Below are 16498 nucleotides of genomic sequence, written 5' to 3' on the forward strand. Positions count from 1 at the left end.
ACGCACCGCGCCGCTTATTGGGGGGGGGGGGGGGGAACCGGTGGACGAGAAACGAGAGGCTGTCTGACAACTTAATTTAACATGCACCCACGATAAGCATCGTTTAAAGACGGCATGGAGGTCAGAGTGAAGAGCAGAGGGTTCATTAAAAAGAAGTTTAAAACATTCATAACACACATATTTCTCGCCCTCTCACACTAATTGAAATATTGTATCTATTATTTTTAATAAACAATATGAGATTGTATTCAAATAATAATCATAATAAATAAGTCATCATATTTAAAACTTTATTATGTACTATTATATGAGCAGGGCCGTAGCCAAGTTTTTAGAAATACTGAGGGCAAGGGTCCAAGTGACCCCCACACCTCTCCCCACAGCTCGATTTGACCCAACCAAATAGTCTTACAAATATATTTTTTATATCACAAAAGCATAACAAACAATTAATAGTAGTTTCAATTTTAGTTTTCTATTTCTTTAATTGATCAAAAATGTATCTAATTTGTAATTTACATCTACACATATTTTGTTTATCAGTTTATCACATATACCCCCAAACACCTAATTCGAGGTACTTAAATAATACAGAAGACATGACTTCAGAATCCACTATGTAGGGCTCTGTATAGCAGTAGCTTCCTATCTTTTGACATAGTCATTTCTATTTGTTCACGCCCTCATCCGAGGTGTATGACCATGTGGAACAATTCAACCAAGAGTTATTTATTTATAATTTTTTTTACCTTAGATGGTTTCATTTGAAGGACTTTATGTGGCTCCAAAAGGTAAAATTATCCAGTTATTCACAAGAAAACAGCAAACATAAGTTTTATGTAACAAGTATGCATTTTTTCTTTTCTTATTCCTTTAATCATTGCAAAATGTTGCATAAATAATTTTATAACGTGTAAAACAAAGCATACAGTAGCCTATAGCACTCATTTAATTTCAGCAATTTAGTATTGCCAGATCAGGTCATCCCTGCATGATATAAGCTTCATTTCACATAGGCTGCTCTAATACTGTTCATAGATAAACTACATGTATATCATGGGCCCAGCATCAATATTTAGCTGAATACATCTTCACTGTATGGTCTCCACTGTCCAAAATGATAAGCATGTCGTTCAGTGACACCAGTCCAACTGGGCGGATGAGGTGGTCTCCCACAAGTGGGGTCAGGGCTGGGCCATTCTGGAGCTTCCCCAAACTCCAAACCATCCCCTGATTGGAGTCAACCACAATCACATCTCCATCAAAGGCCACGCCTGACATGTTCAGCCTCACTGTGGACTGCAGGGTCAGGCTGAAACTGTCAGTCTGATAAAGGGGGTGGAAGTCTTCTGTAAACACTCTCAGCCTTGTGTGTTGGTGTCTCCCTGGTGAATATATGTCATCAGGTAAATGCTCCATCACTGCAGTGTTCAAAGTCACCCGACAGCAAGCCACCGCTTTTGGATGCTGCAGGTCTGAAATGGCTGTTTGATGCTCCAGAGCGAGACCGTGAGCGTAGTCCATTTTTACCTTGGACAGTGTGCCGGCCTGGACGTCTGAGACCAGGATGTGCCCACAGCTGTCTATATCCACACCCCAGGGCATCTGGAGGGAATTTCTGACTGTCAACACGTGGTGTCCCCTGGAGGTGAAAACCTTCACAGCTTTATCTCCTGCATCAGTCACCACGACATGACCACAGCGAGTCACTGCCACATCCACTGGGTAACAGACCTCCCAACTGGCTCGTCCTCTTTGCCCAAAACTGTGCAGCTTCCTGCCCTGTGGATTGAACACTGCCACCCTCTTCTCTCCGTCATGCACCACAATTATTGTTCCTGAAGATCCCAAAACAGCTATCCCAGTGGGATTGATAAGAGTCCCCCACCCGCCAAAAGCTGTGCAGAGGTGCAGAGCTGTGGATGTCCGACCTGGGGCCAGGCCAAGGCTTGCCTTTTGCCTGTGAAGAGGAGCAGAGGATGTGGGACTCCGGGACAATAGCAGCTCCTGCAGGTCACTAAGAGCCTGGCAGTGGGAGGTGCTGTCAACACTGCACAGCTGTCGACAGAATGGGCACTCCAGCTTTCTCAGGAGAGGGTGGGACAGAGCCCTGATGCATTCCAGACAAAGTACATGGCCACAGGAAAGATTCTGTGGTCTGTGCTCCCTCTGCTGAGTGCTGAACTTCTCGAAACAGACTTTACACTCCAGCAAGTTGATCTGGATCTCTCTCAGAATCCCCTCAGGATTCAGGCTGCCACGACTCGGGGAACCAGGACTCCTGGCCATGACCGAAATGTCCTGATGTCCTTTAAACCTTCTAAGACAGATCAGTCAGCTGGTGCAGGCTGCAGGAGGTTCAGTAAACCAAAGCAAAAAAGACCGGTGATTTCAATGGAGAGAATGATGAAGAGAGTGATATGAAGGCTGAGCACTGCAACAGTTTTGTCAACACACTCATGTCCTGTGCTTTAGGCCCACTGGGTCACGTGACATTTTGCACAACTCTGAGGCTCTCTGCTGCCCCCCTTTGGAAATCAGCTTACACAGACATATTGGAGAGATTAAGTGTTTACAGCCCATTATGTTTTGAACACAGAAGGCAGAGAAAAATAATAGAAAAAACTTTTCGTTTAGAAGTATTATAATATAAAGGTATTAGGCTGGATTTAAAGCCAGAATCTTACATGGTGTTACAATGTGCCTGAAGACTCACTGTGTGTGTGTGTGTGTGTGTGTGTGTGTGTGTGTGTGTGTGTGTGTGTGTGTGTGTGTGGGGGGGGGGTGTTAGGGAATGATAACTTGAGGCTTTTTTCTTTCAGCACTCAGAATTTCTGTTACTACTGTTCAAGTTTAGAACGACACTCTTTGCTATTCTTTTCAAAGGGAACACCAACTGTACCTTCAAAAACATGTTGTCATAGGTCAGCACGAGGCAGCTATTTCAGTCTCTAAATGTCACGGTTTGCAGACAGAGTGAAATTGGATCTGAGACAGGCAGTGCTGGAGTCAGCCAATCTGGCACTCCTTTGCTGCAGCAGGGTGCTCTTTAGAGGTCGAGCAAGGTCATTTATGATTTCCTAAGTATTCAAAACGGCCTCCTACTTCTATGCTACTCCATTTAAATAAACAAAAAAGGGCAAATACCTTAAATAATAACTTACACAGAGTTTAAGAGGAAATGTAAAATACTTTATTATGCTTCATTGTTTCACAGTGAAAAAGAACAGCCATTTTCATTGGAATTGTTTTTGGCAAATGACATCTAAATCCAAAGACAATGTACCAGTTCTAGTGGCTACTGTAGCACGGGAGCCTGGTCCCTTCCACAGAGGTCAACGTCTGAATTTTCAAGGATTATGAGGGATATATCTGTACTGAGATGATGCTGACAGAGCAAACACAAATAAATGTTCAAGAAAGCACTCGAGAACAGAAGAATCAAACACAAAATGCCAAAATTTAGGCTATATTAAAAACTGAGAAAAGTTGGAAATAGAAATAAAGAACATGCAAACAGGCACAGGGGTGAATTAAATGTTAGGATGACAGTGAATGACATATAAATAACAATACTGGCGCCCTGGAGTGTGATGTTATACAAAGATCTGTTCACTACTCTTGTAACATTTTCTTACTAAAATACTTGGTTTGATTGAGCCATGCAAATGCAATACGTATATGCCATAACAAGGTCGACAGTAAAACAAAGCCACACCTGCACACAGACAGGTAGAACATGACAACGCATGCAGGAATTTGAATAATTGCTCTCCGTTATCAGTACAGTAAAAAAAAAAGAAAGAAAAAAAAGATAGCAGCCACAGATGGACAGGGAGAGTAAAATCATTCAAGTTCACAATGATTCACAAAATACTCGAGCATTACAAAATGTACAGTATTTGCAAGAAAACATTCAGAAAAGTGCTTAAACTGCGTGCTTTGCTTTGTTCCAGGCCAAAAACAATCCTCAGTCAATGATCCTAGCAAGCTAAAGCCATCGTTGCATTGAAATCCTTCCCACATTCAAGTTAGAAACACGAAACAAGTGTGAATATCTAGGATGCAAAAAGACAATCGATGACAGATGCTGTTAAAAAAAAAAAAGAAAACACTTTAGCCTTTCTGTGCTATAAACATAGAGGCTCCAATTAATGTGATAAATTCTACATAATGGCTTTTAACATTGAAATGTGTTGAACCAACATACTGGAGTTAAGTCTGGTGTAAACCAGTCAAATATACATTGACCCATCAATGATATACTGTATCGTAGGATAAATGTTTGTAAATTATAGTTTATCAGCTATAATGATCATGCAGTCACATCTATAATTGGCAGTTTTTAATGCCACCTTTCCCTCTCACACACAAACTACTACGCTCTCTCTCTTCACACACAGAAACCTGTGATCAGTGGTTTAGGAGTTGTTTTTTTTATGACTACAGCACACAGTCAAGTGTGCATCTCTGTAGTCCAAGCCTCTGTGCACTCCTAATAACACTGCATGGGCCTGTTCATCCACTTAGTCTATCCTGGCTCCACTCCCTCTACTGTAGGTGGGGGCCTTCTAGACTTTAGGAAGTTGTTGTATCATTAACCCCATCTCAACCTATGATCCTTTCCACCTGACTGCTTGGAGTGAGTTTGGGAGTCGCACACCAGCCTCCGGCTCCAACTCCTACTGGCTGTCCAGGCCGTTGATGGATTTGGTCTTTCCAGAGCCCTTCCCTCTACGTCTGGTTGTTGGGCTGTCGTCGTCCAGCGCTGTCTCTTCTGAAACATGAGGGTCAAACACTTGGGAAGGAGTATATAAAAAGATTTAACTGAACTTTGCAGCATGAGTAAAACGCCATTCCAAACACTAGAGGTCAGCCCTTTACAAGATAACAGTTCAAGATTAATGTTTTACTGTTATGACTCATTTCTATGTGGTTGAAGAATTCCAGTAAAGTCACTCTACCTTTAAATACTTCTGACATCTGGTCATCAAATTCACCGTAATTACTGTCTTCACATTCTGAGAAGCTCTGTGAGAGTAGAAGAGAAACATGATGCACATACCATTAACTGGACAGGGAACATATAGCAGCTAACAGAGCGTGTACAGCTTTCATAGTGTACTGAATGATAACAATCTTTAAAAGGAACAAGGTCTAAAGGTTTATATTGACAGAGGGTCCTCTAAAGTAATTCAGTGGATTCTTTATTAGGAACATGCAACATTGCTGTCTTTTCCCATCTGTTAAAGAAATGGCTTCTTGTCATTCAGACAAAGGTGTCTGTTATGTAAATGTAAATAGAGAGTGGTCCACAGCTAACAATGGTGGTGAGTGGTCGGTTTTTTACAGGCTGCATCAAAGATGGATTTCAAAACTTATGGTCCATAGTGACTTTTAGATACGGGACTCATTCTGACATGTGACCACCTTGTAAAACTGCCACCATATTTACATAAGGAGATGGATGTCCACAGGACTTTTGCTTTAACAGTTGTGCAGTAACCCAACTACCCAGTTCCTTAAACAAGGAGAGTTCCCATGCATCCCTGACAAGATTAAAGATCGTTTATAGTGAGACCAACAGTAGTTATATTTAGTCTTTACAAGGGCAAAAAACACTAATACAATTTGAAGCAATAGATGTACCTTTTGTTTTGGACCATAATTTTCAGCATACCACACCATTCCATACAGGCACAGGAATGTAATGAAGGCCTAAAAACAGGTCACAGATAACAGAGACGGTTTAATGTTTCATTGAAAATCCATACTCAATAATTTGCAGAACAGGATGTTTTTAATGTTTAACTGTTTTTCATGTTGAAAGATGTATGTGAAAATGTATGGTGTGTGGGAGCAACGTTAAGTCACAAGAGTCCATGTATTTTAAAGTTGACAAGCCTACTACTGACTGCAGAAGGCCACAGTAATTCATTCTGACACAGAAATGCATCATTACTGTGATCCTGATCTTACCAAACACAGCAGCCAGAGGATCACATAGAGGATCTGGGTTTTTGAGAACAAGTCCTGTCCAAACTTAATACACGCCAAGGCCTCCAGAAAGGCTATTGCCCTGTGAATGAGAGAAGAAAAAACAAACACTAACAACTGAAGCTTCTGATCCACCTGCAGTAAACTTTTAATTTAACTGAAAAAAGCTCAAAACAAATATGACCTTCTGTTGCTTTTACATGAGAGCAAAAATAATCCACTTTAGTCAGGGCTAAAATTGAGGTTTCACTTACCCAAACACCCAGCACTGGGTCCCAACTCTCTTGCACTGTGTGTCTGTAAGGTACGCATAATACTGCCTAAAGCAAAAAACAAATGCAAACATTAGCAAATTTTACCTGCAGTTCTGTTACTTGTCTTACCAATAATCTGACTGTCAAAACAAATAACTAAATATAAGCATTCAACAATGTACAATATCCTGTGTTTTTAAAATGTGTGTTTTTACCTCACTGTTGGAGCTGTGATGATACCAATGAACAGGATCCGACACCAGCTAAGAGCATGGCTTGCAGGAAAGATGAAAATGTGCTTGAGGAAGAATGTGTTTAACTCTGTAAGCTATGGACAAAGAGGGAAACAGGCAGAAGAGAATAAAGATTTCCATGTGTATAATAACTACTTTATATAACAGAAGTAGGACAGAAACACATTTCTGTTTTACCTATGACCTCTGTATTCAATCACATTAAGCCTAAAATGATGGGTATATGAACGTTAGCACTTTTTATACATAGTCCCATATAGTAAATAATATTTTTTTTTTTTAAAGTGCTTAAGAAGAAATAAAGTATTCATATTTCATGTTTGGTTACAAATCTTGTGCAAATACTTATAGTCAAAATGAATATCCATGGTGAAGTTGGTTGTTTCAGGGGGAGTTTGTGTGCAGTGGGTTTATTAGCACTGTTACACAGTAGATTATGGTCAGGTGACAGCTTAGCCAGTCAAGAACATTGCACATTGTTTGGCCCTAAAACCTTCTGTTTGCTTTGGCTTTGTCCTTCTTAACTGTTAAATTACAGTAAATTGTAAAATTACTGTATGTATTAAAGGGCAACAGTTCCTACTTCATTGTTAATGCCACTCAACACCCTTAAGGCTACAAGCCAGCATCAATCTCCAGTGTACTGGAGTACAGAGCCAACACAATAAAAACTGTGTCACTGCTCTATTACTTATGGACTGCGTTATACTACATGTGTTACTAATAACATTAACGATGGCTTAGTTTTGTTCAATTGTCCTTAAGCCATGACAGTTTAAGAGTCAGCCAGCATGCACAATAGCAGGACCCTGAAACTGGAGCAGCTAAATGGAATTCATTCATTTATTTATTCAACCTGTGCTTTTCCTGCTGTGAAATGTCAAAATGTCTTCTGTGAAAATTGACACTTACACATATGTGTAAACAAATTTTACATGAGGATTAAAAACTATTTGAAGTTGGAACAGTTAAATGGTGCCTGTAGATTAAAGCAGGGTGTTGTATACACAGTCAAATGTTTAACACCCTATACCACATCACACACAATGAACTCATGGTATATTTAAGTGAGGAACTGTTGATGACTATAATTTATCACAATTAGTTAGTCCTACTGGAAATACATGCACTGTATACTTTCTTTCCAGATTATATGTGCTCTTTGATGGTTTAAACCACATTGGATAAAGATAATCTACACTTTCACTTTTCTGGCAATTTTACAGCAGGGCGATCTTTAATCCCTCAAACTATTATTATATTTCCTTTTCTCTGTCCTGTGCTGACTTTTGTCTCACATGATGAGTGTTTGTGCTTAGCTATGAGCCAGTTTTAGTTTTTAGGGACCATTAGTCTCTTGCAGATGTTTTGATGTCATCGCAGGACAAGGACAGGTGTAGCAAATACCATGTAATGACAGCTCTGTTCCATTAACTGTTCCATTGTGCCAATAAGCCATGCCAGTGAGACCGTGTGCACAAAAACAGATCCCTGAAACTTGCCCACCTACAAGGAATGCAGCCATTATTAAATGTTATTAGTTACACCTGTGTTCGACAAGTCAAAATGTGTGCTAGGAGTAAGGTCTTTTGGCAGCGAGACATAATTTGTGCTTTGTGCACTGAAAAGGTCAACTAGTTTAGCCAGGACACTAACAAACAAAGATTCTCCTACAATGCAAGTCACACTTGGATTAACAAATGGGCAACAATAGTAGCAGTTCATTTAGGGGGAAACTCTGTCCAAGTCCCTCTCATCAGCACTGAGAGATAATGAGAGGGAGGCTTGCTGCCGTGTTATTCACTCGTTTGGCCTGGAGCCTGTATGGTTGAACCCAGTGAAAAGCAGCTCAACTGTCACCATGCTGAGTAGATTCCTATTTTCCTATTAGGCCTAATGAGAGTTGGGACCTGCCTGTATAAGGGAGAGAGAAGGATAATGTTGTTTCATCACCACGTAAAAATGCAGCAGCTTTCATCGCCATGGTTGCTACTGGTTAGAAATTTGGCAGCCTCAGTTGACTCTCCAGTGGAAAGCAATGGAGCTTACTCAATTTCTCCAATCATGGTTTTCTCATTACCATAAATTGCTCCCAAGTAATTGAAGCGTGTTTTTCACCCGTATGGGATTAGCGGTTAATGTGTAGACAGCAAGACACTCACGCATTATATGGATCCATGTGAGACGGGTTTTAGATTTCAACAACAGAGGAGGCAATTAGATTAGTAGGGATTTAGCAGGCACACCGGATGATCTCTGACTAGTCAGCACTTAGTCACTGTGAGATGGCGAGAAAGGATTTCTCAGTGACCCACCTGCCAGATGATCATGAACAGATAGACGCCCATCACTCGCTGCAGAGAAGACTTTGGGTCCAGCCAGCGTACGTAGGTCCAGCTTGCTGGGGTGAACTGTAACGCAGCTCGTTTGATCTTCCCTGTGGTGGTGTGGATGTCCCTGAAGGGGAAGCACAGGAGAAGGATTACAAAGACTTGCAAATAGATTTAAAATAAGTGTTATGTTAGCACAGTAGAAAAAGCTGGATGAAAGTAATGCCATCACATTAATTATTCATGTCCACTCCGCCTTGATGAACTTGAGAGATCATATTTCAAAACAACAATTTAAGAATTTAAGATTGTATCTCAAATGCCTTGCTTTATGTATTAGATAGCACTTAATCATCTGAATTTACATGTCTTATACTCATTCTGACACCTTGAAGTTGAACTTTTATAACATGGATAAAAGTTATCAATGTAATGAAATACAGTAAAGCTATCTTTCATTGGGCTCACAACAAAAAAACATTCCTGAATTTACATAATAAAGCATTAAGGCCAGAAAATAAAGAACTATACAAACATTCTTTAGCTTGTGATATCATCCTTTCAAGATATATTTTACGTTTCAGTTTAAATTAAAGTTATTTAAAAAGGTTAAAAATATATTACTGCTAATATATATGACGTATTGTTACTCAATCAGGGCTGATACGGTGAAATGCATGCACCAGGCTTACCATATAAATCCTACGTCCCTCATCACAACCTATAACAAACTTAACAAATCCAACAGACTAAGGATGAACACAAAACTGGATATTGTTACTTGTAGTTTTCATTTACAGACTGCAAGGTCATACTTAATACTGGCCCAGTGGTAGGTCCTCATCTCCAAAAAGCGGCAGACAGTCATGCCAAGCCAGATGCCTCCTCCATTACACAGCAGAATGTCCAGAATCACTTGGTCCCACCAGCACTCAGCAAAGTTAGGCAGCAGATGCATGAAGAATAGCTGAACAGGAGATTAAAGTCAGAATTTACATCATGTCTGAAAAACTTAACTTTTCAGATTACAATAATATTTAATATGTTATATGAAATTATCGAAAATAGCCAAAACCTCATTAATTTCTACTGGATAAAACATCACTAGCTTAGTTGTCAGCTTAACATTTCTCCATTGTAAAGAAAAAAAGACAGAGGGCGAGACAGGCCGCCACAGATAAAGTGATGGTCACAGCATACTACTGGATGTTAAGTGTTGGTGTGTGTTGGTGTGTGTTGGTGTGTGTTGGTGTGTGTGTGTGTGTGTGTGTGTGTGTGTGTGTGTGTTGTGTGTGTGTTTCCTCACCTCAGTAAGCTCCCAGGTAATACTGATGGTCCAGCAGAGGCCATAACTTCGAATGAGCAGGGCTTTCATACCCCAGCCCCAGAAATGACTGAACGCAAAAATGTCAAAATGGCTCACGATTCTCTCCCAGGTGATGACATGGCAGTTCACAGCATAGTCCTGCAAAGAGCACCACAGATAAGAGCCTTATTACAATGTTTGATAATCCCCTGGTAGTGAACGCAAATAGTGCATGTAAATCAATATTAAAATTATTTTCTGTGTAAGCCTACACCACTCACCATTATGTCTGCCTCTCTCTTGGCATAACGCAGGTTTGAGTCCAACCAATACATTAGCTGCTTCACCTGCTGCCAGTTGAGGAAGATGATTAAAACCAGGAACAGGAAGTAGAGGACACTCAGACCTTAACAGCGGAGAGACATGACATTAGGAAGGGAAATCTCAGGTCCAAAATAGTTTTCATCCTCTGAGACTTTTAGTAAAACTCACCAAAAACTATTCGCCATATTGCTGGATGTGGTCTGGTGAATGGACCTAAAGTGAGGCACATAAAGATACCATGTCACAGATATGATCTACAACCCCTTCTCTCCATATTAAAGAGGCTAATCTCATCACATAAATTGTGGGTATTGGTATTACAACCAGGCTTCAAAATTAACTTTTTCGTCTACCAGCCAAATGGCTAATGAATGTTCAAATATTACCAGCCATTCAATAGATTACCATTGGGTTTTTTGGCTGGTGAGTGAAGCAAATCTACCAGCCACTTGCATATTTCACCAGCATTTGGCTGGTAAACGGTGCTAATTTAGAACCCTGATTACAACATCCCTCATGTTTGGTATGGTCATAGCCAAAAGGGTTATCCTTTGAGTGTGGAAATCAGTTTATCCTCCTTGCTTTGAAAATGGCTAAATGACATGGTTTCTTGCCTATACCTTGAATAAATTTGGTATACTCTGTCCAATGCCCACCCTCAGTTTCTTAAGATCTGGGGGCCCTTTATTGAACATGTTAGGAGAGAGGTATCAACCTGGGAACTAATTATATCTGACTGTATTATATTTTTTTGTACTGTATTGTATGAGGTTTATATATAACAGATGCAATGGACACAGGTAGGCCTATATCATTATGCGAAAACAATAAAATCAGTTTTTCTTTGTTAGCACAGGAAATGTTTGTGAAACACCATAAGGCTGACTGTAATTTATGGCTATGCAGACACAATTGACTAAATGAAAATAATAACTTCAGGGTCCTTTTTTGCTCACCGTTAGGAAATGCCAAAACACTGATAACAAGGAAGAAGGAGATGACCAGGATGAGCCCCACCCAGAGATTACTGTCTGGATTTCCATCATCCCTGCAGGCAGGGCGAAAAGAAATTTCCCAAACGAACAGTAAATGTCAAAAGTGATAACGTTACTGTGGTAGCTATAGCTATGTTAAACATTCTATTTTACAAGTAGCATAGCTATGCTTTGTATATCCCCTACATCCCCTCCACGGCTGTAGTGATGTGAATGTGCCTCACACATCTTCAAGATACAAACACAGGACATGAGGTTTGCATTATATTTGTAGGGACAAAAGTGGTTTGTAAGGCACACAATCACTGTTAATGTAACGTTACGACTCGTATCCTCGCTACTTACATTGTTGTAGCTAATGTTATACAACACAAAACTTCTTTTTATGAGCTCAGGTTGACGATTAATGACAAAAAAATCAATGTAGGGAGCCATCACTGAGATTAGTTATTCTAGTGTCTTCATAGTTTATTTTAGTGAGAACATCCATTGAAGACTAGCTAACCTCCCTGTGTAACGTTACCTGGCACTGTCAGAGCATCACTACTGCTGTTAGCCGAGCGTTAGCTAACTGAGCTAACCCCGCGAGCTAACGCTATAGCTGTGAACGACTTACCTTGCGAACGCGAAATACATCAGACTGAGCACCGTGCATGTCAGCAGCGTTATCGTGTGCGGCCTGTAGAAAAACTCTATCGTGATATCTTCAACCTGCTGCTCGTTTATCATTCGGAAATGCATTCTGTAATTCACATCATCCTTGCTCAAGGTGTGGGATCCGCTGTACACGGACGCCATAGCAGGAGGACGGAACCAGCCAGGAGAGCAGCAGCAGCTCCTCACAGTCGCATGAGAAAGTGATCTATCACGGCCAGCAACCAACACAAACTGTTAATAGGGAAATCGTTAAAATATGTATAAATAACGGTTACATAGTAGTGACAAGTAGATGTGAATGAGTTACAGGGTAAAAAGAGGGAAGGACAGTTTTAAAGAAATTGCTCACTTTTGATTTTGATTGGTGTGTGTTTGTAGGGAGTGTCCCAAAGCGGAAGAGTTCACATGCCTTCATGCCTTTATCATGTGCTGCTATGATTGTTTTTGTAGCGTGACCTCCACGCAAATACTTTTAGCATGACAAATGAAGTTTAAAAAAGAAGTGGATTACTTCATCTAACATCTAATCATTTAACCATATTAAACTCTGAGCTCGGATCCTGGATTAACATTTTAAACAAAACATGTAAGGCTAATACAGGTTTTGGGAACTTGAAGTACATCAGTATTTGAATGTCAAATGAATGTGTTTCCAATAATACATTCTTCACTTACTTCACTTGATTTTGTGTGTGTTTATCTCCCCCATGTGGCCGCTCGTGGCTTTACAAGTTTACGGAAACCAAAAACATCCTCAGCTCCCAGCGGGGGGCCCTATCGAGCAGCATAAACCGACATGGGGACCAATTTTCTAAAGATTTACTGGTTTTCTGTTTGTTAAAGAAACGCGCAGGGAGATTTGACAAGTTATTTTACACATAATATCGCAACGTTTAGTAATAAATTGAGCACATACTACCTACTGTAGCTATAGGCCTACAGGAAATAATACACAAAAAGAATTATGAGCAACAGGGTTGCAAAAAAACATGTTTTTTTTACTACAGTGGCCTACCTGCCTAACACCAAGTTTGGGTAGCAATTATTAATTTTTTGAATGTAGCATGTAAAAAGTCTCTCTGGGAATTGTTATATGCTCGCAATTTTTCTTCTACTTTATTATTGTATCATGAATACATAACACGTCATTTGTAGTTTGTAGCAAATGTGTTACATAATTATTCTTACTGTTATCAAATGTAGATTTTGTTATTTGCATATGTTCCTGATCTTAAAACCAGTTAATTGTTTTTTTAGCTGATTTTGTCCACTCTAGAGAAATGTGTTTTAGGCCCACAAGAAGACAAATGAACCATACACAAACAAAATAATAATCCCCTTTATTTGCCCGAAACAAGGTTACAAAATGATTCACAGAGAACAGAATAAAAGCACATAATGATTACAATACAATACGTTTTAAAATATGATCTAATCTTCAAGGAGACAATACAACATTCTCCAGGCTTTAGGAATCGAAATTGATTCTGGAGTGTAGAATTTTAGTGATGACTTATGTTATGAAATTATGAAACAATGCAATATAAAACAGATAGATGTACACAAATAAAATAAAGGTCATATATATTCAAGAAGTGACTTATTCACATGCTTTTTTCAAATACTTCTGAAATGAAAACAAAAGTAATTTTCACATGGTTTGCATGTTGTACACTATATTGAGGAGTCATGCACTTTTGATACAATAAGGAAGTACCATGTACTGTAAATAGGTGGTTGGTCGTATGTTGCGCTCCATCAAGCCTTCAGTCTCCCTGTTTCAGCAGGATGATGGGCTGCAGAAAAAAAGAATGACTGTAATGATGACGGTAATAGGCTGACTTTGTAATTGTCTTAATGTGGCTGTTGAAATTCAGGTCTGAGTCCATGACTACACCAAGATTTCTGGCTTTGTCTCATATTGTCGTTTGAAGCTGAGCGCTTTCCTCTTTGGCTCCAAAAACAACCACCTCAGTTTTTTCTTCATTTAATTTAAGAAAGTTCTGGCACATCCAGTCGTTAATTTGTTCAATGCACTTACTCAGTTTTTGTGTTGGACAATACACCCCTGGCGATAAGGTTATGTAAATTTGTGTGTCGGCCGCATAACTATGGTAACTTATTTTGCTGTTTTCCATAATCTGAGCCAGTGGAAGCCATGTAGATTGTATTCCTTTTACAGTATATGCAGTGTGTGTGTGTGTGTGTGTGTGTATGTATACATAAAATGACGTACCAAAGTGTTGAAATGTTGTCTGCATACAGCCTTACTTAACCAGTAGATCAAGAAAATGGCTATTAACTTTTCAACAACCAGCAGAGTCAAAATCAGTCCTTGGATTCCTTCCTGGACCTATGAAAGTTGAGACAGTGGTGGAAGTTAATACACATTTGCTTTGTATTTCAGAAAGCCACAGAAATTACATAAGGGCAAATGCTGTTTTCCTTCACCTTGCTCTTTGGTGAATGAAGAAAACTGTTTATGCAGAGACAAACTGCCGCAACTGACCAGAAGAGGCTGACGATGTTCAGAGAGAATGACAGCTTTGTCTGGAGAGTGAAAATTGCATGAATAATGCAGGTGTTACAGAAAATTATTAGGAATACAAAAATAAGCCGAATCAGAGAAGCTGCCATGATTTTGTGCTTCTTTTTTAGTACATAAATACAATCATTCTATTATTGGTTCAAATTTACAAAGAAAAAGAGCTTAAAAACAGCAATTCAAAGTGTAATTGGATGGCAAACATAATTAAAACTTCATTTATCCCTAAAAGTGCTTTCATTTTTTATCCACTTCTACTGCTGATGTTAAATAAGATGTTCAATTTGAATACTATGTTATATACTATGTCACTATGTTTTAGTTATTCTGCAAATCCCTTCATTTTTTTTCTGCATACACTATGAGCCCATGTTTTGGAAGTATTTTAAGTATTTAGGAGATACAATATAACATCCTAAGACAAAAGCCTTTCAGAAACATTACAAACAATATACTACCATATACAGAATAATACTATCCAGTCAGCACATGCCATTATTTTTTAAATCAAGGGGTTAACTCACCTATTGTAGATGTAGCTAACTTTTCACTTATGAACAAAAACCTAATTTTGTACTTACCACATGCATGTTTGGAGATTGTCCAGCAGCATAGGACAGCATACCACAGACCATAAACTAAGATGTTGATAAAACATGTAAACTATTATACACATAAATATAATATGTAGAATATAATATCAAAACAAGATAAGATAAAGACCCCATGCAAGGAAATTGAAATGTCAAAAGAGCAGAAGGAAATACAAGTTCTCTATTAAACAACAAGTGAAACGCAACGGAAATGTAAATTGGTTTCTTATTGTATTTTCACAGTTATCTAGAGTGGTAACTTACTTATGGAAATTAATTACATTTGTAGTTTTGCAATTATATTTACCAGAACACTGGGTAAAGTGTAGAGCATGATGAAGTATTCTGTCTGAGTAAAAATCAGGCCGAGTGCAACAATGAACACACCAGCGATGGTTTGGGCTGCCTAATAAAAAAGAGATAATTACTGCATTACTATGCTGCACATTTTGGTGAGTGTTGAAGCCAAACATATAAATATAAAGAGATGAAATAGTCTGTGATCATGACTCTATATGTGTAAGAAACAATTCAACTTACTCCAAGAGGTTTGGGTTTCCCCTTAATAACAAAGATCTTGTAGGAATCTTTGTACACGCACTGGAATTTCTCCGGCATCAGTTGTCCCTCTCCAGCATCCCTCAGACTCCCAATGGGAATGGTGATGATCATTGATTCATCACATGCAAATGTCTTCTTCATTCTCCTGTGATCACAATCGAAACAAAGCATTTTAAAGCAGTTTTTATCACTGTGATGATCGGCGGTTGAGGTTCTTTAGTAACGTACCTTTTTTTTTCTTCTCTTATCTTGATTCAGACCTAAAATTTTTTGCTTTGTCAAATGAGTTTGACAAGGAAATGACCTGGCACGCCAACTGTCTTTGTTTCTTACTCTCTTCCTTTTGTCACACACACACACACACACACACACACACACACACACACACACACACACACATACACACACACACACACACACACACACACACACACACACACACACACACACACACACACACACACACACAAACACATTAAACAAACATTTAAAACTATCCAGACTTGATATTTAAACTTCTTTATGTTCATAAATGTTTTTTTTATATCAGAAATACTGTACCGTAACATAGAACTTATGGCATTGAGGCCCTGAGGGTGGAACATAATGATGTTGTTGAGACCACTGGTAGAGTGCGGAAGTAAATACGTGAGGTGACCTCATCTTTCAAAGTATTTGCAGG

The 16498-nt window shown here is 39.1% G+C and overlaps 3 protein-coding genes across 3 annotated transcripts; all 3 read right to left on the minus strand.

Annotated features, from left to right (window-relative positions):
- Positions 1–425: 425 nt before the first annotated feature.
- Positions 426–2456, minus strand: LOC120561685 (E3 ubiquitin-protein ligase NHLRC1-like). Its single transcript, XM_039804871.1, has one exon. The coding sequence runs from the start codon at positions 2287–2289 to the stop codon at positions 1069–1071; it is 1221 nt and encodes a 406-aa protein (XP_039660805.1). The 5' UTR covers positions 2290–2456; the 3' UTR covers positions 426–1068.
- Positions 2457–3170: 714 nt separating this feature from the next.
- Positions 3171–12437, minus strand: ptdss1a (phosphatidylserine synthase 1a). The gene is made up of 13 exons (XM_039806893.1): positions 12077–12437; positions 11422–11513; positions 10634–10678; positions 10423–10547; positions 10142–10300; positions 9651–9802; positions 8821–8962; positions 6467–6579; positions 6252–6317; positions 5980–6079; positions 5650–5718; positions 4965–5031; positions 3171–4777 (listed from the first exon to the last, which is right to left on the minus strand). The coding sequence occupies exons 1-13, from the start codon at positions 12256–12258 to the stop codon at positions 4683–4685; spliced, it is 1407 nt and encodes a 468-aa protein (XP_039662827.1). The 5' UTR covers positions 12259–12437; the 3' UTR covers positions 3171–4682.
- A 1004-nt stretch (positions 12438–13441) lies between these two features.
- LOC120562681 lies at positions 13442–16149 on the minus strand. Its single transcript, XM_039806531.1, has 7 exons — positions 16045–16149; positions 15796–15961; positions 15563–15661; positions 15244–15300; positions 14569–14667; positions 14354–14470; positions 13442–13913 (listed from the first exon to the last, which is right to left on the minus strand). Exons 2-7 carry the CDS (start codon positions 15955–15957, stop codon positions 13884–13886), a joined length of 564 nt encoding a protein of 187 aa, XP_039662465.1. The 5' UTR covers positions 15958–15961; positions 16045–16149; the 3' UTR covers positions 13442–13883.
- Between the last annotated feature and the right edge of the window lie 349 nt (positions 16150–16498).

Source organism: Perca fluviatilis, chromosome 7, assembly GCF_010015445.1.
Source record: "Perca fluviatilis chromosome 7, GENO_Pfluv_1.0, whole genome shotgun sequence".
In the NCBI taxonomy this organism is placed as follows: Eukaryota; Metazoa; Chordata; class Actinopteri; order Perciformes; family Percidae; genus Perca; species Perca fluviatilis.

What these genes read in the sequence shown, in the direction of transcription:
- LOC120561685 (XM_039804871.1), bottom strand. Translation starts at nt 2,289, where the DNA reads ATGGCCAGGAGTCCTGGTTCCCCGAGTCGTGGCAGCCTGAATCCTGAG.
- ptdss1a (XM_039806893.1), bottom strand. Translation starts at nt 12,258, where the DNA reads ATGGCGTCCGTGTACAGCGGATCCCACACCTTGAGCAAGGATGATGTG. An exon ending in AATATGGCGAATAGTTTTTG is followed by an intron (nt 10,548 to 10,633) that starts GTGAGTTTTACT and finishes TCCGCTGTTAAG; the next exon opens with GTCTGAGTGTCCTCTACTTC. An exon ending in TGTTCATGATCATCTGGCAG is followed by an intron (nt 6,580 to 8,820) that starts GTGGGTCACTGA and finishes CTTTGTCCATAG; the next exon opens with CTTACAGAGTTAAACACATT.
- LOC120562681 (XM_039806531.1), bottom strand. Translation starts at nt 15,957, where the DNA reads ATGAAGAAGACATTTGCATGTGATGAATCAATGATCATCACCATTCCC. An exon ending in GGAAACCCAAACCTCTTGGA is followed by an intron (nt 15,662 to 15,795) that starts GTAAGTTGAATT and finishes CTTTTTTATTAG; the next exon opens with GCAGCCCAAACCATCGCTGG. An exon ending in AATCTCCAAACATGCATGTG is followed by an intron (nt 14,668 to 15,243) that starts GTAAGTACAAAA and finishes TTCACTCTCCAG; the next exon opens with ACAAAGCTGTCATTCTCTCT.